Below are 20,000 nucleotides of genomic sequence, written 5' to 3'. Positions count from 1 at the left end.
GTTTGGGAATAATTGTTGATGCCGGAACAAAGCAACAAAATCACAGGCTTTTTTAAAACACACCACCACCACCACCGCTACCTCTACCACAGCCACAGCGCACAAACACACGCACACACACACACACACACATGGTTATTGTTAAATATAAACAGACTCAGCACAAAAATAGTTAATTAATTTAGTAGATTAGTTTTTTTTTTACAATTGATGTGAATGGATGAGAGAGAGAGAGAGAGAGAGAGAGAGAGAGAGAGAGAGAGAGAGAGAGAGAGAGAGAGAGAGAGAGAGAGAGAGAGAGAGAGAGAGAGAGAGAGAGAGAGATGGATTCCTGTACAACTACTACCACTACTACTACTACCACTACCATTACTACTACTACTACTACCACTACCATTACTACTACTACTACTACCACTACTACTACTACTACTACTACTACTACTACTACTACTACTACATCTGTATATAGACTGAAATAACAGGTAGAAACAGCCAGGTGGATTTTGTAATTCTGTTTTCGACTACAACAAAGTTAATTACATATATACTTAATTACTTTGACTTAAACTGTATATATATATATGTACAAACACACACACACACACACAAACACACACAAATAATGAAAAGTAATTATATATATGAAAAAATAAAAAAAAACTGCTGAAAAAGAGAGAGAGAGAGAGACAGAGAAAGAGACACATTATCAGTTCCCAAACACAGAAAACCCAAAAAATCTTTAAAACTCCCTTTAAAACACCCCCACACCCCCCCACACCCCCCCAGACACCCCCAGACACTCACCAATTCTGAAGTCAATGTAACCTTCTCCTCCAGATATAACCAGCATGCTCTTAGGGCTTGGCTGCTCGGCTGGCGCGTCCCCCTCCTCCTGTGCTTCCTTCTCGGACACCGCGCGCATGGCCAGGGCCGTGTGGGCAGCTGTAAGGGTGTGATACCCACCTAAGCCTGTGTGTGTGTCGGAAAATTAGCAGGGTGGTAGGGTGTGGGGTGGGGTGACTCTGGGGGGGACGCTGTGAGGGGCGGAGAGGGGAGAGGTATGGGGGTATGCTAGGGTGAAGGGCAGTGTATGGGGTTCTGTAAAGCTGGGCTGGTGTACCTCCTTGTCTTCTGAGGAGGAGGAGAGGAGGAGGAGGAGGAGGAGGAGGAGGAGGAGGAGGAGGAGGAGGAGGAGGAGGAGGAGGAGGAGGAGGAGGAGGAGGAGGAGGAGGAGGAGGAGGAGGAGAATTAAGGAAGAAAACAAGAATTGGACTAAGAGAGAGAGAGAGAGAGAGAGAGAGAGAGAGAGAGAGAGAGAGAGAGAGAGAGAGAGAGAGAGAGAGAGAGAGAGAGAGAGAGAGAGAGAGAGAGAGAGAGAGAGAGATGCTGCCAGGAGTGACTAAGCCAGTGCTGTTCTAGGGATCATAAGCGACACGACAGTTGTAATAGATGAAATAATTACACTTATATACAAAAAAATGTTATTAGTAGGAGGAAAAATGAAATATAAGTAATTTTTTTATAATTTTGGGGAAACTTAAGAAAATATTTACATGATTAAGAGGAAAGATAAGTGTTAAATAGATTATATATATTTTTAAAGTAATTTTGACCCACAAGTGTGTTTAGTATGTAATAAAAATAATTAAGGTGAAAGTTACATTACACAGAATTACTTAGAGAATTATATTAGAGAAGCAGGTTTTTTTTGTTTTTTTTAAATGTTTTTTTGTGTAGTACCTTAAGTAATAGTAATAGTAGTAATAATAATAATAATAATAATAGTAATAACAGCTTTTGCATTTCATTGTGGCTTAGTAAAAAATTGAAATAAATGCCAAAAAAAAATTTAATAATAATAATAAAAAAATATTTATTCCCAAACACAAACAAACAAACAAATAAACAAACACACACATACACACACACAAACACAACAAAAACAACAACAAAACAACAACAACAAACAGCACAGTTAAATCTTTTCCCCATTTTCTTTAAGAGTGTGGGAAGGGGGGCTTCAATAGAGGCACAAGCCATGCAAAAACACCCCACACACACACACACACACACTCACACACAGGAGGAAGAGGAGGACGGGGAAGGGGGAAGGGGGAGAGGGGAGAGGGAGGAGGGGGAGGTGGTGTACTGAAGCAAACATCACCAAACCACACCTTCCGTTTTTTGACGTTTCGAAACCATTTTGTAACCTTGACCTAACCCCTTGTGGCTGGCAATTATCATTATTATTATTATTATTACTGTTATTACTCGTGTCTCAGGGGCTTAGGCGTCACCACAGCCAGCCACACACACACCCACAGCAAGGCCCCATCCACAGCAAGGCCGCACAGCACACAGCAAGGCCCCACAGCACACTTGTCATCCTGGCCTTTCACACCGAACCATTCCAAACCCAGTATCTGCAGTGCTAAGGCCACAGCACAGCTCCACAGCAAGGCCACAGCCCACAGCAAGGCCACAGCACACAGCAACGCCCCACAGCACACCCCAATTTACCCCTGTCCCTCGAAACACAACATACCCTGCTACAAATGAAAATATTGTACCAGCCATTGAGACACCCTTCTGCACCCTCTCCCACAGCCTCCCACAGCCCTCTCACACCCTCCCACAGCCTCACACACACTGGATCTCACCTGGGACAGCCACAAAGAACTTCACCGCATCTCTGTGTCCATGGAAAGACAGCTGTGCTTGAGCCATAGAACAATAAGGTGCAAATGACCCTGGCGTCACCTGATCTCGGCTGTCTGTGTAAACCCTTATCACACCTCCTGGCTTGCTGCTGCTGCTGCTGGGGGGTGTGGGGGTGGCGGCGGTGGTGCTGGTGGTGCTGGCGGCGGTGGTAGTGGTGCTGTCACTCTGCCCTGGCCTGGGGTTCGCGCCTGGTGAGAAGGACAAGCATGAGTTTGGTTAGCGCGCGGTGGAATGGATGGGTTATCTAGAGTGTTTTTGGATGTTTTTGGGTGTTTTTGGATGTTTCTGGGATGTCTTGTGGTCTGATAAGGGTGTTTTTTGAGTGTTTTAGAGTGTTTTGCGGTATTTTAGATTGTTTTAATAGTGTTTTGAAGTGCTTTAAGGATGTTTTGGCGTGTTTTAAAGGTGTTTTTGGGTATTTTAAAGGTGTTTTGTGGTGTTTTAAAGGTGTTTAGGGGTATTTAAAGGGTGTTTCAGGGTGTTGTGTACGATTTAAAGCGTGTTTTGTGGCATCTTAAGGGTATTTTGTAGTGTTTTAGTGTGTTTTTTTCAGTTTTAAAGATGTTTCTCGGGTACTCACTCTCAGACAAGGGCACAGAAATGATGACCCCATTGCCAGTTCCTATCCAAAGGCGATGAGAGGAGATGAGCAGTGCTGTTATCCGTACGAAGGAGAACCCAAGCTTGCCTGTGCCTGGAATATGAGAGGTTAGGTTAGGTTAGGTTAGGTTAGGTTGGTTAGGTTGGGTTATGTTATGTTAGGTTAGGTTAGGTTAGGTTAGGTTAGGTTAGGTTAGGTTAGGTTGGGTTAGGTTAGGTTGGGTTAGGTTAGGTTAGGATGGGTTAGGTTAGGTTAGGTTAGGTTATGTTAGGTTGGGTTAGGTTAGGTTAGGTTGGGTTATGTTAGGTTAGGTTAGGTTAAGTTAGGTTAGGTTAGGTTAGGTTAAGTAAGGTTAGGTTAGGTTAGGTTAGGTTAGGATGGGTTAGGTTAGGTTAGGTTAGGTTAGGTTAGGTTAGGTTAGGTTGGGTTGGGTTGGGTTAGGTTAGGTTAGGTTAGGTTGGGTTGGGTTATGTTAGGTTAGGTTAGGTTAGGTTAGGTTAGGTTAGGTTGGGTTAGGTTAGGTTAGGTTAGGTTGGGTTAGGTTAGGTTAGGTTAAGTTAGGTTAGCTTAGGTTAGGTTAGGTTAGATTAAGTTAAGTTAGGTTAGGTTAGGTTAGGTTAAGTTAGGTTAGGTTAGGTTAGGTTGGGTTAGGTTAGGTTAGGTTGGGTTAGGTTAGGTTGGGTTAGGTTAGGTTAAGTTAGGTTAGGTTAGGTTGGGTTAGGTTAGGTTAGGATGGGTTAGGTTAGGTTAGGTTAGGTTAGGTTAGGTTAGGTTGGGTTAGGTTAGGTTAGATTAAGTTAAGTTAGGTTAGGTTAGGTTAGGTTAGGTTAGGTTAGGTTAGGTTGGGTTAGGTTAGGTTAGGTTAGGTTAGGTTAGGTTAGGTTAGGTTAAGTTAGGTTAGGTTAGGTTAGGTTAGGTTAGGTTAGGTTAGGTTAGGTTAGGTTAGGTTAGGTTAGGTTAGGTTAGGTTAGGTTAGGTTAGGTTAGGTTAGGTTAAGTTAGGTTCTTCCACTCCTCCTGCTCCTCTTCTTTTGAGTTCAGTTCCTCATTCCTTCTCTTCCACTCCTCCTCCTCATCCTCCTCCACTATTCCACAGTAACCTAACACCCTTTTTCTTTAACCTAAGCTTCCACAGTTACCAGCAAACACAGTAATGGCTATATATTACAAAAATTACTCCTTTTACGTCTCCACTAAACAATTACGTAAACAAACAAGCCGAGAATCTGTAACCATAATACTACTACTACTACTACTACTACTACTACTACTAATAATAATAATAATAACAAGTGCTGCCTCGTCCAACATTTACAACACAAGGAACCAGAAAAAAACAAACAAACAAACAAACAAAACAAACTAGACAACAATAACAAAAACAAATCAACAAACGTGACTCACCCAGCATTTTCGACACGTAGGGCTCAATATCCACATCCTGAAGGTGCTGGTGGGTGTGTGCGTGGTACAGGCGGAGGGTGGAGTCCAGGCGAATGCTCACCCACACCCCGTCACCCAGCCAAGCCATCTGCCGCACCTGTGACTCCTTGCGTGGGTGGGCGTCAAATGATTTCTGCGGAAAATTACGTTAGGTTAGGTTTCAGGGTTTTTTGGGGCAATGTAGGGTGTTTTAGGGTATTCTAGGGTGATTTAAGGGAATTCTAGGGTGTTTTGGGGTAATCTAGGGTGTTCTGGGGCAATCTAGCATGTTTTCGTGGGATTCTAGGGTGTTTTAGGGTGATTCTAGGGTGTTTTGGAGTAATCTAGGGTGTTTTAAGGGAATTCTAGGGTGTTTTGGGTAATCTAGGGTGTTTTAAGGGAATTCTAGGGTGTTACGGGGCAATCTAGGGTGTTTTAAGGGAATTCTAGGGTGTTTTGGGGCAATCTAGGGTGTTTGAAGGGAATTCTAGGGTGTTATGGGGCAATCTAGGGTGTTTTAAAGGAATTCTAGGGTGTTTTTGGTTTGTCTAGGGTGTTTTTGGATGTGTCTGGTGTGTTCTGGGGTGATTTTAGTGCTTGTAGGGTGTTTTGACAATTCTAGGGTGTTTCTTGATGTCCCTAAGGCATTTTGCGGCATTTTCAAATAATTTCTCGACGTTCTCCAAATATTAACGCCATGATAAAAATATTTCTAACCCGTTTTTACAATATTCTCGGCCTTTAAGTTAAGCTAGACACCCCCACCACCCCATTCCCACCCCCCACACCTCAATAGTCATGTGGCGTGGATCCACGACGTGAATCTTGTTCCGGTAGCCACACCAGACTCGGCCGTGCACCGCCTGCATGCACCGGATGGAGTGGTGCGGCCGACCGAGATCCAGAAGGTGATAATTGTTGAGGTCCCACTGTCCGTCTCCTCTGCGGTGAAAGATTGCAACCGTGCCGTCAGCCAGGGCCGCCAACACCCGCCCCTTGATGTGCCTGTGGGGGGAGGAGGAGGGGGAACTATAAGCGACAGAATCTGGGAAAATATACAGCACCTAGGGAATATAAATGACAGAATCTGGGCAAGTATGCAGCATCTAGCAAATATAAGCGACAGAACCTGGGGAAGAATACAGCATCTAGGGAATATAAGCGACAGAATCTGGGAAAATATACAGCACCTAGGGAATATAAGCGACAGAACCTGGGGAAGTATACAGCATCTAGGAAATATAAGCGACAGAACCTGGGGAAGTATACAGCATCTAGGAACTATAAGCGACAGAATCTTGGGAAGTATACAGCACCTAGCAAAGTATAAATGAAATAATCTGGCAGAGTATAAACAGAAAAATCAAGAGCTATTTACAGAACTGGAGGGAGAACTATAAGCGACAGAACCTTGGGAAGTATAGAGCACCTAGCAAAGTATAGATGAAAGAATCTGAAAGAGTATAAAGAGAAAAAAACGAGATATTTAGAGAACTAGAGGAAGAGAAAGGGGAATCTATAAGCGACAGAACCTGGGAAAGTATAGAGGAAAGAACCTGAATCACCACCACCACCATTACTACTACCACCACTACTACTACTACTACTACCACCCAAGCTAACCTAAAACCAGAAAAAATCTTCACAAAACACAAATCTAACCTAACTTAACCCCACCCAAACCCCCCAAAACCCACACACACACACACACACACACACACACACACACACACACACACACACACACACTCACACGATGGACAGCACAGAATCTCTCAGCTTAATTGAGTGGAGACATCTCTTCCAGTGTCTGACGGCTGAGTGGACATAAATTGATCCACTCTGGGAGCCCAACCACATCGTAGACAGCACGGACGACATCTTCTCCACCTCCTCCGTCACCACGTTGTCCGAGTCTGCGTGGAGGGAAGGTGGAGTGAGGTGGATCGCCTCGTAGGAACAAAATTTGCATAATATTTGGAATTTATAAGTTTTTGTGAATGTAACGAAAAAAAATAACAAAAAAATTAACTAAAGGGTATTAAAAACTTGCCACACACACACACACGCACATACACACTCACCGTCAGTGGGTTGTGCTTCTTCCACGCCATCTTTTACCACCCCCTGGGGCTCTCGTAGGAGGCGTCGGGGTGGCACTGACCCCTCCTCCTCCCCCACGACGCTGGCATGGTCTGCGTCCTGCTCTGTGAGGCGCACAACGACAACAACAACAACAACGACATCATTTCTTGTGTATCTTTCTGATTTGCTGTATTTTGTAGTTCGATGTTTGTTTAATCTATGCTTTTCAATATTGTGAATTTTTATCAGTGGAATCTTGAAAAACACCCTTGAATACCCCAACAACTTCCACTGCAGGCTGTTAAACTATCAGAACCTTGAAAACCCCAACAACTTCCACTGCAGCCTGTTAAACTATTAGAACCATGAAAAACACCCTTGAAAACCCCAACAACTTCCACTGCAGCTTGTTAAACTATTAGAACCATGAAAAACACCCTTGAAAACCCCAACAACTTCCACTGCAGCCTGTTAAACTATTAGAACCATGAAAAACACCCTTGAAAACCCCAACAACGTCCACTGCAGCTTGTTAAACTATTAGAACCATGAAAAACACCCTTGAAAACCCCAACAACTTCCACTGCAGCCTGTTAAACTATTAGAACCATGAAAAACACCCTTGAAAACCCCAACAACGTCCACTGCAGCCTGTTAAACTATTAGAACCTTGAAAAACACCCTTGAAAACCCCAACAATTTCTACTGCAGCCTGTTAAACTATTAGAACCATGAAAAACACCCTTGAAAACCCCAACAATGTCCACTGCAGCCTGTTAAACTATTAGAACCATGAAAAACACCCTTGAAAATCCCAACAACTTCCACTGCAGCCTGTTAAACTATTAGAACCATGAAAAACACCCTTGAAAACCCCAACAACATCCACTGCAGCCTGTTAAACTATTAGAAACATGAAAAACACCCTTGAAAACCCCAACAACTTCCACTGCAGCCTGTTAAACTATTAGAAACATGAAAAACACCCTTGAAAACCCCAACAACTTCCACTGCAGCCTTTTAAACTATTAGAACCATGAAAAACACCCTTGAAAACCCCAACAACTTCCACTGCAGCCTGTTAAACTATTAGAACCATGAAAAACACCCTTGAAAACCCCAATAATGTCCACTGCAGCCTTTTAAACTGTTAGAACTGTGAAAAATACCCTTGAAAACCCGAATAATATTTAGAAGAAGGAAAGAATGAAAGAAAGAAACAAAAGAATCATAACACAAGCAAACAGAGATATTAGTAAAAGATTAAACATGCAAATAAACACACGCACACACACACACACACACTCTCTCTCTCTGAAAAACGCATATAAATTAATAATCAATAAATAAACAAATACATAAATATATTCATAAATTTAATCAGACACAACCAGCCATGCTCTCTCTCTCTCTCTCTCTCTCTCTCTCTCTCTCTCTCTCTCTCTCTCTCTGTCACTCTGAAAAAGGGTTGGAAGAAAAAAAAAAAAAAAAAAAAAAAAAACGAGAAAAGATTAAACTCTCTCTCTCTCTCTCTCTCTCTCTCTCTCTCTCTCTCTCTCTCTCTCTCTCTCTCACCTGGGTCTGTACATGGGATGGTTTCCTTGCGCAGAACAGGCTTAATTTCTGCAAAGACAATCACCACACAGACATGACAACGGCAGAACAAACGCACGCACACACACCCACACACAAACCCACACATGCACACACACACACACCCACACTGAGACATACACACAGACAGACAGATGCATTGTAGCCCAGATAAGCGAGAGAGAGAGAGAGAGAGAGAGAGAGAGAGAGAGAGAGAGAGAGAGAGAGAGAGAGAGAGAGAGAGAGAGAGAGAGAGAGAGAGAGAGAGAGAGAGAGAGAAGTACAATATAGCATTTCAATCAAAATATATCAATAATTATTACTTAAATCTTCACTACAACTACTTATGAATCAAACACACACACACACACACACACACACACACACACACACACACACACACACACACACACGCACAGACAGTTCCCTTAACACACATACACACACACAAACACACATTTTTTGAATTAGTATAGAAAGCAACTGATGATGATGATGATTATAGACTGACAGACAGACAGACAGACACACACTCAGTTAGTAATTAAGCAATGAAAACAATAATAATGAAGATGATGATGATGATGATGATGATTACAGACAGACAGACAGACAGACAGACAGACAGACAGATGCATTAATTCCTTATATGGAACTCTGAGAGGCTCACAATAACAAACAAACAGACACACAAACACCAAGAATTTTCCCCGTATCTATCGGAACCCAGGACACACACACAAACAAACAAACAAACAAACAAACGCACCTTCAATTTCCTTATCAGGGGTCTCGGGCGCGGTCGGCGACTGGGTGAGAATATTACTCCCTCCTGCGGCACAGCTGATAAAGGATAGAGTCCCCATAGAAGGATTTTCCTCTGCCTTTCCTCCACTTGCACTGTCCCCCTCCTCCTTGGCAGCGGCGGTGGTGGTGGTGGTATCGGTGGTGGTGGTGGTGGCGTCCTCAGTGTTATTGTTTGCCACCTCCTCCACTAATCTATTCATGTCCTCATCTACACTATAGTCACTCTCTTTAGCTCCTGTGTAAGAGAGAGAGAGAGAGAGAGAGAGGTTATTTATACAGTAAAGCCATGTTTATGTAAGTGCTTCAGAATAAGTCGGTTTGCCATAAAGTCCTCGCGTTTTCTGTCACACGTTCAGTGCCCGTTTTCTCTTCAGCCACACGGAACACATATAAAAGGCTGTGTTAGTTGTGTTTCCTTGTAGTTTTTCTGGTGTTGTGGGATTCATTACAAGTTTTCTATGATTTTATCCCTTGCGTTCAATTACAACACTTCTACAACACTCCCAGACCTTACAACACTGCTACAACACCTCCAGATCCTTTACAACACTGCTACAACACTTCCCGACCACTCCAACACTGCTGCAACACCCCTAGTCCTTTACAACACTGCTACAACACCCCAAATCCCTCCAACACTGCTAAAACACCTCAAAAAATTCACATAACCTTCCTTGCAACACCGCCAAACGTCACCGCAGCACCGTACCACCCCCGCCACACCTGCAGCAGTTACCTGGCACGCTGGCGATGCACAGGAGGTGGGAGGAGCACACGTGAAATGACTCCAGAATGTCAGCTGGGTTGTTTGCGTCAATGACCGTCACCTTGCTGATAGAGTGTGTTGAGGTGCAGATCCAGACGAGGGAAGAGAGCGTTTGTTCCAGTAATTCTCCCTCTCGTCTCTCTCTTTCTCCCTCCTGTTGGAAGAGGAAGGCGTAAAAAATGGGTGAAGGGGTGGGTGTCTAGTTTTTCTATCTCTCTCTCTCTCTCTCTCTCAGATTACAAATTTACAGGGAAGAGGGAGAGAAAGCATCACACACACACTCTCTCTCTCTCTCTCTCACACACAAACACACAAACACACAAACACTTATTTTCCTTGCCACAAACATCGGAAAAAAAAATAAATAAAAATAAATAAACGCAACGAGTCTTTTTCACCGACAGCCCCTCCCAGCCCCTCCCACACCTTCTCCCACTCTCTCTCCCACCTTCAACTCCTGGTCCAGACTCTCCACATCATCGCTGGGCTTCACAGTTGTAATTTCAGTGTCGCCTGAATAGAAAACACTGGCTCCCACAATGCTACCGCCATCTTTGGTTCGTCCGCCTGTCAGGTTAACTCCAGCCGCACACCAGATCTGTGGAAAGACGGAGGGGTGAGTGGAGGATGCAGGGGTGTGTGGATGGGTGTGTGGATGTGTGGTGGATGGAGGGAAGGGGGTGGGGAGTTGGAGAAATGGAGAATTGTTCGGTGAGGAGAGAAAAGGAGGGAGGAAGGGATGAAGGAGAGAAAATGTGAATATAAGCTGTCTCTCTCTCTCTCTCTCTCTCTCTCACACACACACACTCTCTCTCTCTCTCTCTCTCTCTCTCTCACCTTCATCCCTGGCTCCTTCTCCATCAGGGGCCGACAGTAGACAGGAACCGGAACAGGGATATGTGACGAGGCTGACGTTCCGGCCCTCTGCGGCGGAACGGCTGATGCGGCAGCGGCAGCGGCTGATGGGGCGGCTGCGGGGGGGCCCTCTATAGCCCTCTGCCCAGTCTTAGCCGGTAGACTCCACCCGTAAGCCTGCAATCTTCCGTCGTCCTTCTTGACGTGGGCCCTGACTTGACGGTACTGTTCGCGTCTCTCGGTTGCCCGCCTCTGTTGCAGTTTCTCGGAGGAGCTGTGAGTGCGTGGGAGCAGGGTGAGGAAGGAGGGGGAGGAGGAGGTGTGGGCGGAGCAGGACGGGGGTTCGAGGTCAGTGGGGGAGGGAGAGGGGGGCGGGGAGAGGCTGGTTTCGAAGGGGTGTGAATCTGTGAGTCTGTTGTCAAGGTCCTCCATGTCATCGCTGTGTGTGTGTGTGTGTGTGTGTGTGTGTGTGTGTGTGTGTGTGTGTGTGTGTGTGTGTGTGGGAGGAGGAGGAGGAGGAGGAGGAGGAGGAGGAGGAGGAGGAGGAGGAGGAGGAGGAGGAGGAGGAGGAGGAGGGTATATTGGAGGAGAAGGAAGAGAAGGAGTAGGAACAGGACAAAGAAGGAGGAGGAGGAGGAGGAGGAGGAGGAGGAGGAGGAGGAGGAGGAGGAGGAGGAGGAGGAGGAGGAGGAACAAGAAGCAAAGGAAGGAAGGAAGGAACAGACAAAAACATGATAAACAAACAAACAAACGTACAAACACCAGAGAGGGGATGCAATAAGCACTTGGAATGCAAAGAATAAGCGACAGAATTGAACCCCACAAAACTATAAGTGCCAGAAACAAGCATCTACTGACATAACACTGATAAATGAATAATAAACACCTGAAACAAATAATAACCCACAAAAAGAATAAGCGACAGAACTGAACCCCACAAAACTATAAGCGCCAGAAACGAGCATCAGGTGAAATAGCAAAAAATAAAAAACTATAAACGCGTGAATCAAAATAAACTGGAAGAACTGAACACAGAATTGAACCCCCACAAGAAGTATAAGCGCCTGAAATGACACCAAAACTATAAGCATATGAAACAGAGAGGACTAAACACAGAATTGAACCCCCACAAGAAGTATAAGCGCCTGAAATGACACCAAAACTATAAGCGTATGAAACAGAGAGGACTAAACACAGAACTGAACCCCCACAAGAAGTATAAGCGCCTGAAATGACACCAAAACTATAAGCGTATGAAACAGAGAGCAGCAAACACAGAATTGAACCCCCACAAGAAGTATAAGCGCCTGAAATGACACCAAAACTATAAGCGTATGAAACAGAGAGGACTAAACACAGATTTGAACCGTACAAGAAGTATAAGCACCTGAAATGACACCAAAACTATAAGCGTATGAAACAGAGAGGACTAAACACAGAACTGAACCCCCACAAGAAGTATAAGCGCCTGAAATGACACCAAAACTATAAGCGTATGAAACAGAGAGGACTAAACACAGAATTGAACCCCCACAAGAAGTATAAGCGCCTGAAGTGACACCAAAACTATAAGCGTATGAAACAGAGAGGACTAAAGACAGAATTGAACCCCCACAAGAAGTATAAGCACCTGAAATGACACCAAAACTATAAGCGTATGAAACAGAGAGGACTAAACACAGAATTGAACCCCCACAAGAACTATAAGCGCCTGAAATGACACCAAAACTATAAGCGTATGAAACAGAGAGGACTAAACACAGAACTGAACCCCCACAAGAAGTATAAGCACCTGAAATGACACCAAAACTATAAGCGTATGAAACAGAGAGGACTAAACACAGATTTGAACCGTACAAGAAGTATAAGCGCCTGAAATGACACCAAAACTATAAGCGCGTGAAACAGAGAGGGGCAGTGAGGTACCTTTATCATTCACAAGTGCATATTTCTCCTAGTGGTGCTGGACAGACTGAACATAAAGGGATCATAAGGGAAACGAACAAACAAATAAACAAACAAACTGAAATCACAGACTACAGATTTGAGATAGAGTAATAATAATAATCAAAAGAGGAGTGTAATTGGTTAGTTAAGGTATAAAATAATTAAAGGAATGTTATTAATTATTTTTGATGATACAATGAGGAAAAAAAACTAAAAAAAAACAAAAACAAAAAAAAAAACAAAGGAATTTTAGATTATTTGAATATAACTAAATAATTTACCTACAAGACTAAAGAAATATAATAATTAGAATTACATCCAAACATAAACAAACAAACAAACAAACAAACACGTACAGATGAACATAACTGATAAAATAACAGAAAAATAAATTAATTACCGTTTTCATGCAAAATAACAACACTGACAGACGGACAGACAGACAGACAGACAAGGTGAAAAATTAATAAATATCTATAAGAAACCAGACGACAGACAGACAGACAGACAGACAGACAGTGATACTAGAGACAGACAGACAGACAGACAGACAGACAGTGATAGTAGATAGACAGACACAGACAGACAGACAGAGACATAGATAAACAGACAGATAGATAGATAGATAAACAAAGATGGTGACAGACATACAGACTTACATAAATAACTATTAATAAAACCTAACTTAACCTAAACTAACCTACTGTATCATTACCTAATCTGACCTGACCTGACCTAACATAACCAAAGCAAACCCAACCTGACCTGACCTCACTAACCTAACTAACCTAACCCAACCAAAGCAAACCTAATCCAACCTGACCTGACCTGAACTAACCAAACCCAAACCAAACCTGACCCAACATGACCCGACCCGACCCGAACTAACCAAACCAAACCCAAACCAAACCTGACCCAACATGACCCGACCTGAACTAACCAAACCAAACCAAAACCAAACCTGACCCAACATGACCCGACCTGAACTAACCAAACCAAACCAAAACCAAACCTGACCCAACATGACCCGACCCGACCCGACCCGACCTAAGGAGCACTCACAATCCAGCATCAAATATTTCCAGCCCCTTTCGCCGGTGATCAGCAAGGTTCTTCCTCCTCATTGTGTCAAGGGCGGGGGTCACCTGGTTGGAGGGGGCGCTGTATCTCACGTTCCCATACGGCAGGGGCTTCCTCTGCGGCTTCTCGGAGGTGCTGAAGAGGTTGCTGAAGCTATGGGGGGAGAGAGAGAGAGAGAGAGAGAGAGAGAGAGAGAGAGAGAGAGGTGTTAGTTTTTCAATTTATTTATTTATTTTTTTATTTTTTCTTAGTTTGTCTAGTTATTTCATCTCTCTCTCTCTCTCTTTCTCCTACAACCACACACATACACACACACACACACACACACAACCTCTCTCTCTCTCTCTCTCTCTCTCTCTCTCTCCCTCTATCTCTCACACAAGCCAGCTATATCACCCACTCCCCCTCCTCCCCCCTTGCCACACCCCCCTCCCACTCACAACTTCCAAATGGTCTGTTTGTTCTTCTTGTCAGTGGCCGGGTCAGTGCGGGTTGCCCTGATCATTTCAGTCCAACGAACCGCCTCCTGCAGCTCCATGAACCTCTCCTTGTATTGGTTCCTCTCCATCAACACCCGCGCCATCTCCACCCTGGTGAACCGCTTCCTCTGGGCCATTGGGACTTCCTCCTTGGGGTCAGAGAGAGGGAGAGTGAGAGGGTGACAGAATGTAATCTTTTTTTAAGTTTGTTTTGTTTTGGGTGAAAGATTTGGGGTACTGGTTAACTCTTGCACTAGGGAGGTGGACAGAATAGTGGTGAAAGACTGAGAATACTGGTTAACTCTTGCACTAGGGAGGTGGACAGAATAGTGGTGAAAGACTGAGAATACTGGTTAACTCTTGCACTAGGGAGGTGGCCAGAATAGTGGTGAAAGACTGAGAATACTGGTTAACTCTTGCACTAGGGAGGTGGACAGAATAGTGGTGAAAGACTGAGAATACTGGTTAACTCTTGCACTAGGGAGGTGGACGGAATAGTGGTGAAAGACTGAGAATACTGGTTAACTCTTGCACTAGGGAGGTGGACGGAATAGTGGTGAAAGACTGAGAATACTGGTTAACTCTTGCACTAGGGAGGTGGACAGAATGAAAGACTGAGAATACTGGTTAACTCTTGCACTAGGGAGGTGGACAGACTGAAAGACTGAGAATACTAGTTAACTCTTGCACTGGGGAGGTGGACAAGACTTTAAACAGAGTAGAAAAGGAACAAAACCTAATAAGAAAGAAATTTAGCCCAATGAACCTTAAAATAAAGTAAGAAGTGGCCATTTTAAAGCAAACATGGGAGAGAAAGACAATTTTAAGGGGATGAGGTAATGTCTCAAGTCATTTTTACCTCATCATCAGACTTCCCAGCCTTTGCGATCTTCTCCGCCTCCTCCTTCACCTTCTTCACCTCGTCCTCAAGCTCTGTGATGCGGAGACGGAGGCGAGACTTCACGGCATTCAGCGACTTGATCTCCTCCCGCAGAATCTCTTGTTCGCTGTGTTGGAGAGAGAGAGAGAGAGAGGTGTCGATGGCTAGCTGTCTATCCATGTGTCTCTGTACAAGGTTGATGGTCATACGGGGGCACACACACACACACTCACACGCGCGCACACACTCACACGTGCGCACACACTCACACGCGCGCACACACACTCACACGCGCGCACACACACTCACACGCACACACACACACACTCTTAGCCCAGTCAATGATGGTAATAATTTATCTATGTTAATTATTGTTATGATGACGTCCAATGAAGGGGCCCAGATGAGGTACCTAACACACACACGCACACATTCACAGTCTTAGCTTCAATAATAACAATAATAATAATAATAATAATAATAATAATAGCCAATAATATATCTATCTATTTATCTATCTATCTATCTACAGTAATATTTATCATTTTTTATCATTTTATTCCTTCATATTTTAAAACTGTATTTTTGCTGCCATCGTACGCTTATCAGTGATTATTGTACCTCAGATGTCTCCTTTTAAATACAGACGTTAGTGGTTATTATTGTTATTATTATTATTATTATTATTATTATTATTATTATTATTATTATTATTATTATTCTCATGCTATTAATTACAAGACAAAATGCTTTTTTTTTTTTTTTTGTTTATTTCACAGTTCAGTCATTTCCCATAATGCTTTTTGTTCTTTTGTTAGGAATGCAACAGACAAACAAACAAACAAAACACACACACACACACACACACACACACACACACACACACACACACACACAACACTTACAAACCTACTTAACACACACACACACACACACACCCCATTAAGAGACACACAGACACACACACCACACATACATACATACATACATACATACATACATACAGACAGACAGACAGACATCTACATTACCTTGTCAATTCATCTACTTTTGCAATGAGGTCATCCTTTACGATATTAAGAGCGTTCCTGCAACACAAACAAGAACACAGAATTAGTAAAGCAAGGCACCGCAGGCACATACAGTACCCCCTGCCCTCCCTCAGGCACCCATAGCCCCCCAGCCCTCCCCCAGGCACCCACAGGCATCCAGAGGCACCTCCAAGCCCCCACAGGCACCCACAGGCACCTCCAGGCACCCACAGGCACCTCCAGTCACCCCAAGCCCTCCCTCAGGAACCCACAGCCCCCAGAGGCACCTCCAGGCACCTCCAGGCCCCCACAGGCACCTCCAGGCATCCACAGGCACCTCCAGGCCACCACAGGCACCCACAGGCACCTCCCTAGTGCAAGAGTTAACCAGTATTCTCAGTCTTTCACCACTATTCTGTCCACCTCCCTAGTGCAAGAGTTAACCAGTATTCTCAGTCTTTCACCACTATTCTGTCCACCTCCCTAGTGCAAGAGTTAACCAGTATTCTCAGTCTTTCACCACTATTCTGTCCACCTCCCTAGTGCAAGAGTTAACCAGTATTCTCAGTCTTTCACCACTATTCTGTCCACCTCCCTAGTGCAAGAGTTAACCAGTATTCTCAGTCTTTCACCACTATTCTGTCCACCTCCCTAGTGCAAGAGTTAACCAGTATTCTCAGTCTTTCACCACTATTCTGTCCACCTCCTCAGTGCAAGAGTTAACCAGTATTCTCAGTCTTTCACCACTATTCTGTCCACCTCCCTAGTGCAAGAGTTAACCAGTATTCTCAGTCTTTCACCACTATTCTGTCCACCTCCCTAGTGCAAGAGTTAACCAGTATTCTGAGTCTTACAATTTTTTCTCATTATTAAAACTTCAAAAACCCGAAAACACACAGAAGAAATTAATATAACCTATTCTACACTTAACTAAATGCACAAAACATGCTAGAGAGAGAGAGAGAGAGAGAGAGAGAGAGAGAGAGAGAGAGAGAGAGAGAGAGAGAGAGAGAGAGAGAGAGAGAGAGAGAGAGAGAGAGACTTACTTGGTTGCCAGCAGTTCATTATTCTCCAGTATAAGGTTTTCCACTTCCTTCCCCATCCCTGCAAAAAATAATAAATAAATAAATAAATAAATAAATAAATAAATAAATAAATAAAAATAAATAAATAAATAAACAAACAAATAAATTAGTTTTTTTCTTAATTCCAGTTGTGGATGACTGGAATGGACTGGAATGAACTGAAATGAGGCTGGAATGAACTGAAATGAGGCTGGAATGGACTGGAATGAACTGGAATTGACTGGAATGAAGCTGGAATGAACTGAAATGAGACTGGAATGGACTGGAATGAAGCTGGAAGACTGGAATGAACTGGAATGGACTGGAATGAACTGGAATTGACTAGAATGGACTGGAATGGACTGGAATAAAAATAAATAAATAAATAAATAAACAAACAAATAAATTAGTTTTTTTTCTTAATTCCAGTTGTGGAAGACTGGAATGGACTGGAATTAACTGAAATGAGGCTGGAATGGACTGGAATGAACTGGAATTGACTGGAATGAAGCTGGAATTGACTGGAATGAACTGGAATGGACTGGAATGAACTGGAATGAGGCTGGAATGGACTGGAATGAACTGGAATTGACTGGAATGAAGCTGGAATTGACTGGAATGAACTGGAATGGACTGGAATGAACTGAAATTGAGGCTGGAATTGACTGGAATGAACTGGAATGAACTGGAAATGAGACTGAAATGAACTGGAATGGACTGGAATGAAGCTGGAAGACTGGAATGAACAAGGAATGAACTGAAATGAGGCTGGAATGGACTGGAATGAACTGGAATGAACTGGAATGAACTGAAATGAGGCTGGAATTGACTGGAATGAACTGAAATGGACTGGAATGAACTGGAAGACTGGAATGAACTGAAATGAGACTGGAATTGACTGGAATGAACTGAAATGAGGCTGGAATGGACTGGAATGAACTGGAATGAACTGAAATGAGGCTGGAATGAGACTGGAATGAACTGAAATGAGGCTGGAATGGACTGGAATGAACTGGAATGAACTGAAATGAGACTGGAATAGCTGGAATAGACTCATTAATCAATCTTTTGTGAAGAGAGCAAGAAAAAATAGAACAATATTTAATACAAAACTTATTTCTAGCACTGGATGACTGGAATGGGACTGGAATGAACTGGAATGGACTGGAATAGACTGGAATAGATGCACAGGACAGGAATGACAGTTAGAAGTGGACACGTTCTGTACAGGGACTGCCAAGTGTAGGTCAAGTGCTTCTCTCCACCAGCCTATACTACTGCTACTACTACTGCTACTACTACTACTACTACTGCTGCTAAACTTGAATGAGAGAGAGAGAGAGAGAGAGAGAGAGAGAGAGAGAGAGAGAGAGAGAGAGAGAGAGAGAGAGAGAGAGAGAGAGAGAGAGAGAGAGAGAGAGAGAGAGAGAGAGAGAGACAACATAATCTTTCCGTCTTACCAAAGAAATTATCTGTAACTTGAGGTGGTGGTGGTGGTGGTGGTGGTGATGGTAGTGGTAGCAGCAGCAGCAGCAGTAGCAGGTGTCAGCAGTTAGCAGCACACACCAGTTTGTAGCAGGTGTGTTTGGGGGGGTATCATGGTGGGGGGAGAATAATACAAGGTTAGTCTTGGTTCACTACACACATGCGCGCACACACATACACACGCACACATGCAAACTAGTGCAGGCGAAGTGTAAGAAGGACGAGGCATTCTGGGAGAGAGAGAGAGAGAGAGAGAGAGAGAGAGAGAGAGAGAGAGAGAGAGAGAGAGAGAGAGAGAGAGAGAGAGAGAGAGAGAGAGAGAGAGAGAGGTAAGGAGGCTGGTTTATTTGTAGAAAACCTAACCTAATTTAACCTAACTCAACTCTCTCTCTCTCTCTCTCTCTCTCTCTCTCTCTCTCTCAACCTAACCTACCTAACCTAACCTAACCTAACTCAACTCTCTCTCTCTCTCTCACTCTCTCTCTCTCAACCTAACCTAACTTAACCTAACCCAACTCTCTCTCTGTCTCTCTCTCTCTCAACCTAACCTAACCTTAGTTAACTCTAACTCTCTCTCTCTCTCTCTCTCTCTCTCTCTCTCTCTCTCTCTCTCTCTCTCTCTCTCTCTCTCTCTCTCTCTCTCTCTCTCTCTCTCTCTCAACCTAACCTAACCTTACTTAAATTAACTCTCTCTCTCTCTCTCTCTCTCTCTCTCTCTCTCTCTCTCTCTCTAACCTAACCTTACTTAACCTAACTTTCTCTCTCTCTCTCTCTCTCTCTCTCTCTCTCTACCAGAATTCCTCCTTGCCTCCGTCCCTCCACACAAACAAGGAGAGAGAGGGAAAAATCGCTCCAAGCCAAACGTACAAACAAACAAACAAGCAAAAGGTCATTTAAACAAGCCAATTACACACTAACAAGCAATTACAAGCCATTACCAGCATAGGGGGTGACCGCGCTCCCTCCTCACTGCCACTGTCTGTCAAGGGTGCCAAGACAACCAGTGCCAGGGTAGTGGTGGTGGTGGTAGTGGTGGTGATAGGAAGAAATTAAAATATTGTCTGTTTTCAGCCATGCTTCCTAATTAAGGGTTGTGGTGGTGGTGGTGGTGAAGAATAGGGTGCATGTAGTAGTAGTAGTAGTAGTAGTAGTAGTAGATATAGGGTGGATGTCACAGTAACA

At 43.8% G+C, this 20,000-nt stretch overlaps 1 protein-coding gene across 10 annotated transcripts in view; it reads right to left on the bottom strand.

Annotated features, from left to right (window-relative positions):
- LOC135096521 (C-Jun-amino-terminal kinase-interacting protein 4-like) overlaps positions 1 to 20,000 on the bottom strand; it is a 33,237-nt gene that overhangs the window by 4,779 nt on the left and 8,458 nt on the right. For 4 of the 10 annotated variants that reach the window (XR_010264768.1, XR_010264770.1, XR_010264772.1 and 1 more), the window contains 18 exons: positions 18,794 to 18,811; positions 17,316 to 17,373; positions 16,270 to 16,326; positions 15,218 to 15,365; positions 14,320 to 14,507; positions 13,862 to 14,032; positions 10,835 to 11,126; positions 10,446 to 10,595; positions 9,968 to 10,151; positions 9,194 to 9,466; positions 8,407 to 8,454; positions 6,831 to 6,953; positions 6,500 to 6,662; positions 5,535 to 5,751; positions 4,729 to 4,900; positions 3,305 to 3,418; positions 2,664 to 2,912; positions 808 to 972 (listed from right to left, as the gene is read on the bottom strand). Coding sequence is in view for 1 of the 10 variants with exons in the window: in XM_063998056.1 (XP_063854126.1) it covers positions 808 to 972; positions 2,664 to 2,912; positions 3,305 to 3,418; positions 4,729 to 4,900; positions 5,535 to 5,751; positions 6,500 to 6,662; positions 6,831 to 6,953; positions 8,407 to 8,454; positions 9,194 to 9,466; positions 9,968 to 10,151; positions 10,446 to 10,595; positions 10,835 to 11,126; positions 13,862 to 14,032; positions 14,320 to 14,507; positions 15,218 to 15,365; positions 16,270 to 16,326; positions 17,316 to 17,373; positions 18,794 to 18,811 (2,790 nt within the window). In the remaining 9 variants the exon portion in view is untranslated. The remainder of the gene's footprint in view (positions 1 to 807; positions 973 to 2,663; positions 2,913 to 3,304; positions 3,419 to 4,728; positions 4,901 to 5,534; positions 5,752 to 6,499; positions 6,663 to 6,830; positions 6,954 to 8,406; positions 8,455 to 9,193; positions 9,467 to 9,967; positions 10,152 to 10,445; positions 10,596 to 10,834; positions 11,127 to 13,861; positions 14,033 to 14,319; positions 14,508 to 15,217; positions 15,366 to 16,269; positions 16,327 to 17,315; positions 17,374 to 18,793; positions 18,812 to 20,000) is intronic. The other 6 variants (XR_010264769.1, XR_010264771.1, XR_010264773.1 and 3 more) reach the window with 6 other exon arrangements.

This window comes from Scylla paramamosain, unplaced genomic scaffold (genome assembly GCF_035594125.1).
Source record: "Scylla paramamosain isolate STU-SP2022 unplaced genomic scaffold, ASM3559412v1 Contig4, whole genome shotgun sequence".
NCBI classification, from domain to species: Eukaryota; Metazoa; Arthropoda; class Malacostraca; order Decapoda; family Portunidae; genus Scylla; species Scylla paramamosain.
Note: the sequence above shows the minus strand (reverse complement) of the source record. Positions and strands in the feature narration are given on the sequence as shown.